Raw genomic sequence first — 8,701 nt, 5'->3', positions numbered from 1 at the left:
ATGTCCTGTAAAAGGCAAAAAGTAGAGAACATGAGAACCACACAATTTAGTTCCTTTGTAACGTGGCTTACAGAAAGTAACTTTGATGACAGTGCAGGGACATAGAGACAATTTTTTAATTTTAATTTTTTTGAAAAACTAATGGAGCCTTTTCCTTGAACCGCAATTAATTCTCCACTAGCTGTTTCAATATGAGTTTTAACAGGTGTGGAGAGGCTGTCAAAATCATGAGGATCATGGGTCATGGTGTCAGTGGCCCCACAATAAAAAATCCACTGATAAGATTTTTTTGGGCTGGTATATTTTTCTCATTGGGATATTTTAAAATATTTTGGGCTTTCGGCTGGGTCATAGGGAGAAGGAATTTGGGCTTCCTTTTTTTAGTGGGCCATTTTGCTCAGGAGACCCATTAGGGTTCCCATTCTCTTCTGAACTTCCATTTCCTTCTCCCTTATGCGCCACCTCCTCTCTTCTTTTACCTCCATGAGCGGCCGCGGCTTTTCCATGAACAACTGCTGATTTTGTTTCTTCCTCTCTTCCTGCGTCACCACCGCTGCTGCTGGCGGTCTTCGGAGTGCCCACTATGGTGGCGGCTTTGCAATTTTTTTGTTTGGGATCTTCCCACCATTCGGGATAACCCATGATTTTGAAGCAAGTCTTCTTGGTGTGTTTTTTCATTCCGCAATGAGTACAATGGAGGTGGCTTTTGTCTTCTTTGTCTCGCTGTGATGAACGCCGTCCGGCAGTTTCTGAGCGATTCCATCCCTGTCCCTGTGGTCTGTTTCTTGCGATTAGGCCGATTCCGACCTTCCCTAATAATGTGTCCCCTCTGCTGCTGGTGGTAGGCTTCAAAATATGGAGTCGGGCCGCCTCTCTTCTGACGGCAGCATAGGCAGACTCCACTGAAGGGGTCTTCTCCTGCATCAAAAGATCTCTTCTAATGGCTTCAAATTTTTCATCTATTCCTGTTAGGAATTGATATAGTCTCTGTTCTTGTTTAATTTTGTTGAAAATTGCAATATCATCCGAGCACTTCATAGGATTCGGTTGTTTTCTGTCAATAGCCATCCATATAGCCTGTAATTTATTCCAGAATTCCTCTAGGGTATCCTGTCCCTGTTTTTGTGTGTTTACTTTTCGGTGTAAATCGTAGATTTGTACTGAGTCTGTGCTGCTCCCATAGGTTGTAGCCAATCCCTCCCATAAAGCCTTTGCGGTTGGGAATTGGGAGACATTGTTCATCAAACTCGTCTCAATATTTTGAATTATCCAGGTAAAGACAGCTTGATCTGCCTGTTCCCATTTTTCATATTCTGGTTCTCTCTCTTCTGGTGCAGGGGGAATACCTGTCAGATGGCTTTTCTTTCCTCTGCTACCGACAACTTTCTTCATAAGTGTTGCCCACAATGGATAATTGTCTCCATTTAATTTAAAACTAATTGACAAATTGTCAGGATTGGCTTGTGTTTGCTGAATTTGTAGGCCATTACGAAGCATATTTACAATTTGCAAAGTTAGCTCATCAGTAATGATTGAGGAGTTACTCTGGTTTTGGTTTTGGTTCATGTTGTTGCTAATTTCATCCCCTGAAGATGACATTTTTTTTTTTGGGTTTTTTTTTTTTTGTGTTTAGGGTATTGGAACAATGATGTTGGTTTCTGGGTTCCCAGGATCTAACATCGCTCTGATACCATCTTAAGATAGTATCGAGGATTAGGAAAGGTTAGACACAAGCAAAGGTAACAGAGAGGGAAGCAGGGAAAGGTTTTTAATGTATTTTCTTCTTTATTCTTTGTTTACAATCACTCTCTTAATATAGAATTCTAGAAAACTAAATACAAAAAGTATCCTAAATAAATATAATTGATTTTTCTTGATTATCTCTGATATCCTATTATTTGTTACTCTAATTATAATATTCTAACAAATATTCTAACACTTATTTCATTTAAGAATTACACAAATTTCATAGTGCCAAATCTTAGTACAAAAATAATGCCACAAATCTATATTTATAGATAGAACATTCTAAATAGAAGGACAAGCCCATAAATAAAGTATACTATATCCTTGAGAAGTTAATTAGTTAATACTTGGAAGAATCCAATGAAGGCGTGAATTGAATGGATCCACAATGCGTCAAGTTCATTTCTGGAATAATGCATGGGACCTCTGTATGATGTATCGTACCATTATCATAACAATCCAACCTATAGGGCTTGTTTGCTCCCCAATCACCAGACGCTACATGATGATGATCATCGATCGATCATAAAAGAGTGATTAACGGATGTTTAGGTGAAGAAGCGACAAAGCATTTAACACACACCATTTTCAAACTCATGGAGACATCTGAATGAAGAATGTCTCGCACAAAAGCATTTTTCAACATTATTTAAGGAGGTTTATCTATAATTTTAACTACATAAGTATGGTTAAAATTAAAATCATATTTTTTAATATTTTAATATTATTTTTTTAAATAATATTTTTTATAAAATGTTATTTAATAATAAAAAATATTATTTTTATTTTAATAACACATTTTAAAACATTATAATAATCACTGTAACATACTCATAATAAAAGGTATATATAGGTATGTATTTTAATTAACACCACACACACAAAAGTTATATATATGTTTTGAATTTGGAAAAGTATAGGTAGACAATGAAAATACTAAACAATATAAACAATAGATATATTAGATGTTCAATTTAATATATATGAAGATAATTATATTTATTATTTTTAATTGGATAGCTATTTCTTTTGATTCGATTTATTCATGCACAGTTAACAATGACTAAATGTTTATAATTCACTAAGTGTACAGATAGTTATTCTAATATTAAGGTTTAAGAGATAATTTAAAAATAGAGTATTTTTTTATTTTATTGGATCAATTTTAAAATATATTATTCACATTGTTTACAAAAATTATTATTTATCGTTTGAGTTTTGATGGGTCAAAGTCCCATCACATTAACTCCTCCACGAGTCATCAAATCTCTGTATTTTTAGCTACTCTAAACTTGCAAAAAATGCAGTATTACAAGATGCATGTTAGTTATGCTATTATATATTACAAAAATTTTTAAGTGTCCCGTCATACCGGTGTTTCAGTTATTTTTAATTGTTGATCTTAATTATAAAAAATATATATAATATATATAATTAAGATCAACGGTTAAAAATTACTGATACACCGGTATGACGGTATACTTAAAAATCTTCTTATATATTAATCTATTCTATGCTGGATAGATTTGGAATTTCATACAACTAAGGATATGTCTTGTCATCCAGATAGAATCTTTTTTAGTTTCAAAGATATGATTTGCTGAGTTGTAGTTTCAAATAACTCAACCTTATGCATATATATTTATGGAATGTACAGACTACAAAGTAACAAAATGCTGAAAGCAGTAACAAATTCTTCCATTTTTATTATTATAGATAATCTTTTAAAACGGTGTTTGTTAATTACTCTTCCACATATTAAAATTAATTCTTATTATAAATACCTTTCTATAACTCGAATAGTTTCCATCAAACACCTTCCTACATTACACTACAAAAAGAAAACAAGAATATGAAAACATGCAAGATTTCATTTTCTCTTATTTGTATCTTATTCGGCTTATTATGCATTACGAATGATTATGTCTATGGTCATGATTCACCAAACGACTATCTTGATGCACACAACATAGCAAGATCAGAGTTGGGTGAACCGAATTTGGTTTGGGACGAAACCCTTGAAAAATATGCACAAAATTATGCCAATCAACGTAAACAAGATTGCCAGCTAATCCATTCACATGGTCCCTATGGAGAGAACCTTGCATGGAGCAGCAGCAATGATCTTTCTGGCGTTGATGCTGTGAAAATGTGGGTAGATGAGAAACCATACTTTAATTACTTGTTAAACATATGTGCTGATAATCAAATGTGTGGCCACTACACTCAAGTGATTTGGGGCAACACATTGCGTGTTGGTTGTGCCAAAGTCATTTGTGACAATAATGGTGGCAGTTTCATTACTTGCAACTATGATCCTCCTGGCAATTACATTGGAGAGAGACCTTATTGATTACAAAAATTTTACTATTTGTTATCATTATGTTATTATGGCTACTTGATTATGTAATAAGAAATATAAGAATTACGTAAAAGGAATAATACATATATACTTTTTTTTTTCTTTATATACGGGGCCAGGAGTATTATATATGAAAGAAATTAGGCACATGAATATTTTGATACCAGATTAATTAGTTTCTGAAAGAAAAAAGTATTAATTTAGTTTTTTATAATAATAGACAATAGATATATTATGTTTTTCTATTAATTTATCACGTAAAATTTACTGATGATATTTATTATATGTACTGTTAACTACTATGATGTGTCTATTTATGAAAGATTGTCATGTAGATAACAACTTTTAGAGCAAAACTTTACCTGTTTTAGTAGGATTCGTGATAAATAGAAACCAATTGATAAAGCTAAGGTTATATGGAAAGTTAAATAATAATAAATGCTTCATTGTCTAAAACTCAAGGTTCTGAAAACCGAATCGGTCATCAAACCGCTTTAATTATTGGTTTACTAGTCTAACCAGTCCAACCGGTGGTTCAACCGGAAAAATCGTTTCTTCATCCTGTGAATTCCACCTCCATTGAAAACTTGTAGACAAAATAAACATTGATATTGTGGTTTTCCATTCACTATTTGTAGAGCAACATATTTCCAAGCTAAATCTGTTTTCCCCGTAGGTTAGAAGAACCTTGTGACTGACTATCGTTAGCACTACGGGGATTAGGATTAGCAGCATCATTCGAAATAGGAAGATCGACAGACAAGTTATTATTCACAGAAGCATTGTTATCAGCCATTGCTTCTTGATTAATACTATTATCCATAACTGAAATTAATAAAACAAATATGAAATTAAAAACAGCCACAACACAATGAAAAATAACAAGTTAGGAGCCATCAACAATTAAAAATAGGAGCCACAACACAATGATTAACCATGTTCTTAACCTAAGCAGGAGCCACAACACAATTAAAAATAGATATGAAATTAACAAGACTATGTCTAAATTCTGCCTACAGCATTCAACAATATTGCAAAATAGAGTAAGTTTTCAGCATTAACAAAACAACAAAACACTAAAACAGAGTAACAGTTACATAACAGACTAAGTTTCCAGCATATTAGGTGTTCTAGACTAAAACAGAGTAACATTTACAAAACAGCAAAACACTAAAACAGCAATATTAGGTGTTCTGGACTCTGGTTGATACAAATGACATAACAGAGTAAGTTTCCAGCATTAGCAACCAATCCATACATACAAATTTTTACAGCAATCAGAACCATACATACAAAGAAGACCGAAGAACGAAGACCGAAGACCGAAGACCGAAGAAGAAGAATTGAAGAACCAAACTTCAAGCCAAGACCCAAGAAAAATTGAAGAAATATGGAACAGAAATTGAAGAAGAAGTTCATAGAAGATGAAGACGAAGAGCACTCACCTGGGTTCGAGAAGCCAGCGAAGACAAAGAGGACCTGCCGAGTTACTGGGTTCCGACACGGGGAAGAAGAAGAAGCAGCAGTGCTGAGGACCTGGGGACAACGGCGGCACTGACGACCTCAGAACGGCGGCGACGATGGAGGGCTAGGGTTCGAGGTTCCTTTGCTTCAGAGGGCTAGGGTTCGGCGACGATGGAGTGAGATGAATGAATGGGGGAAGGGGGGTTCACGAGTGGATCGGGTTTTCTTTTTTTGTTTTTTAAACAAATTAAAAAACGGCGTCGTTTTAGGGAACCGGCCGGTTACCAGTCTGACCCAACTGGCCGGTTCTTGGCCAGTTTGATGGTTTTCCACCGGTTTTCTTTCGAGCGATTATAGGAGGAGGACCGGACCTCTTGCATTGCCGATTCCTGGTTGAACCGGTTCGATCGGTCGGTCCGATCCGGTTTTTAGAACCATACTAAAATTACATCATTTTCATATTCATGTGTCAGCAACAGGACACACACTACTGAAAATAATAAAATATGTGGCCAATTCTGTTTTATTTGACACTATCCATTGACGGAAGGACGTACATGTCCATCATTCGCTATTATAAATGATTTAATTGATATTTTATCTTTAAGGGCTCATTAGTTTGAGATTGAAATTCTCGAGAATCTAATTATCACTTTACTCTATATGAAATAATCAAATTATCAAAAACGAAAATACTAGAAAAACAAAACAAAAAAAAATAGTCTAAAATTATCTTATTTAGTTTTTATTAATTCTAACAACAATTAATGAATATTAAAAAAGATAAATTTTAGCTATTTTTGATTAATTTTTTTTGTTATCAAATATTTTTATTATTAAAAATGCTATTTATACATTAAAATTAACTACTAAAATCAATTACTATATATTTATATATAATATATTTTATGTAACACCCTACCACACAGAGTCTTATGCTTAAGTCATAAAGTTGAGGTGGCAAGGAGTCAACCTCTAGGAGGGACAAAATACAAAATACAAGGGTGGAGAATCTATATACATATATAAATATAAACAAAATACATCCCTAAGTCCTAAGAGTTCTTCGCTTCATCCGAGTCTCCAGAATACAGAGTGGTGCTTCTCAACCTGCATCTGAAAAATAACAATATTGTTTGGGGTGAGAACTGGGGGTTCTCACTATGGTTAAGGTGCCCACATATATAATAAATAAGGTCCCGAAAAAGCTAAAGGCAATCCTAGAATGCCGACACTCAGATTTGGTAACCTAAAGGAATAAACTGAATGATAAATTTGGTAAAACTCTTTAAGGTACCCAAATAATGATAAATCTCTATCCCTGCAGTTTACTTCCTGTCTCATTTAACTTTAACCCTTACCACTGACCCAACCAGTCATGGCCTATGGCCCAAATCAAACTAGTTCAGCCTCTGGCCCAATTAAACTCAACCCGACCTCTGGCCCATTTCAAATCAAATCAACATTATCACCTGTCCACCACCAAGGTACTCAAAACAGAAAGACAATCACAAACACAAGCAAATACAAGGCAAACATATTTAAAGAACAGTTACAGCAAGTATCACAGTTATCAGTTAAACAGAATTTATCAGATAGGCAAACCAAAATAATTATGCACACCCAAACGAAACAAACAAATGCAACATGATGCATGCCTGTCCTATTAGCCGTAAGCTCACACATCGGTTATATCGCCAGAACCCGACACATCTGGTAGCTAACCCAGACATTGGTCTCTAGGTTATGCATCTCTAGGAGGATCATAAACGAAGGAGATCAGAGAGTGCCTTTTCACATCGAAGGAACATGCCTTTCCACCTTCTCCTGGAAGATAAACGAAGGAGAGTGCCTTTCTACATCGAAGAATAAGTGTGCCTTTCTACCTTGCAACCAGAGAAGAATGTAGGGGAAACAATACGAAGGAGAGTGCCTTTCCAACTTTCCCACATCCCATCACGACAAGAGAGGGAACTTCCGTCCTCAACTTGTCATCCGAACACATTTTCAAGTTAACACGCAAGCGGGTTCACACCCCAAATCTTGCCATCTCGACCATTCCGGCCATACCAGTCATTGCCAGTCTCAACATTTACCCCTAAATTCTAATTCAGTCACATCTTCGCACTTTCCATTCTTAACTCATTATTTTCTAAGCTTACTTCACCCCAAATCAATAATTTAATTTAACAACTAATAATCAATTCAACTTATCCTATGGGTCAACTAGTCTAAATTTTCGCGGCACATTATATATTATATACGAGAAACCAAAACCATACCTTGGCCGATTTCTCGATAACCCGGAACACCTCAAGCATTTTCGAACCACAAGCTCCACAACTCCAGCCCCCTCACCAACGATACCCAGCCTCTAAAGCTAATTCTCTAGCTTCCAATTTCTCAAATTAACTCCAACCGATAACCAATTTCAATCTAACATCACAATTATCACTATAATCAATATAGAGTTCACTAAATCAATATCTCACAAAAGGTTGGAGGGTTCTTACCTGACCCACAGCTCAAACAAGCTAAATCCGACAATGCTCGCAGGTTAACTCGAAACTAAACACCGAAATCATGCAAAATTCAATATAATTTCACATTGGCTTTCGATATTGGGAAAGAAAAAATTGAAAAAAAAACGTGAATTTCTTATCAAATTGACCATTGGGCTTTATAGAGCTCAACGCTCCGGTCGCGTGGCTGCAAATGGTACGACAATCGGAGCTCCAGATTGAAAGTTACTTTAGATTGAAATTCTGGAAGGGTTAGATTTTGGGGTTCTTCAAACTCTCTCCCCCTTCAGCGTGATCCTCTTCATTGTGGGGGAAAATGGCTGAAGTGTGGCTTTATATACATGGGCCTTGGGCCTAATACAGGCCCGGTTTGTTCGGTTTGATTCGTTCGGTTTAATTTTGGACCAAATTTTTTAAAATTAGTGTCAAAATTCTTATTTTAATTTTCTTTATTTCTTAAACTATAAAATTCTATTTTCTAATTTGCTATAAAATAATTAATTTATTTACTAATTATTTACTAATTTTTTGAGTTTTATATTTTATATTTTATATTATTTTAATATATATTTTATTTTTATACATGTAAAATGATTAATGAAATAAT

The 8,701-nt window shown here is 34.8% G+C and overlaps 2 protein-coding genes across 2 annotated transcripts; one reads left to right on the top strand and one right to left on the bottom strand.

Moving 5' to 3' along the window:
- On the bottom strand, positions 218-1,795 carry LOC110268229. Its single transcript, XM_021114130.1, has 2 exons — positions 1,347-1,795; positions 218-1,283 (listed from the first exon to the last, which is right to left on the bottom strand). Exons 1-2 carry the CDS (start codon positions 1,597-1,599, stop codon positions 349-351), a joined length of 1,188 nt encoding a protein of 395 aa, XP_020969789.1. The 5' UTR covers positions 1,600-1,795; the 3' UTR covers positions 218-348.
- LOC107622100 (pathogenesis-related protein 1-like) lies at positions 3,570-4,136 on the top strand. The gene has a single exon (XM_016324021.2). It carries the CDS (start codon positions 3,599-3,601, stop codon positions 4,097-4,099), a length of 501 nt encoding a protein of 166 aa, XP_016179507.1. The 5' UTR covers positions 3,570-3,598; the 3' UTR covers positions 4,100-4,136.

Source organism: Arachis ipaensis, chromosome B10, assembly GCF_000816755.2.
Source record: "Arachis ipaensis cultivar K30076 chromosome B10, Araip1.1, whole genome shotgun sequence".
Lineage (NCBI taxonomy): Eukaryota > Viridiplantae > Streptophyta > Magnoliopsida > Fabales > Fabaceae > Arachis > Arachis ipaensis.
This window is presented reverse-complemented; position numbering and strand designations above follow the sequence as displayed.

Coding starts and splice junctions, on each gene's coding strand:
- LOC110268229 (XM_021114130.1), bottom strand. CDS start 1,599: ATGTCATCTTCAGGGGATGAAATTAGCAACAACATGAACCAAAACCAA. Junction 1,284..1,346: donor AAAGAAAAGCCATCTGACAG/GTATTCCCCCTG, acceptor AGGCAGATCAAG/CTGTCTTTACCTGGATAATT.
- LOC107622100 (XM_016324021.2), top strand. CDS start 3,599: ATGAAAACATGCAAGATTTCATTTTCTCTTATTTGTATCTTATTCGGC.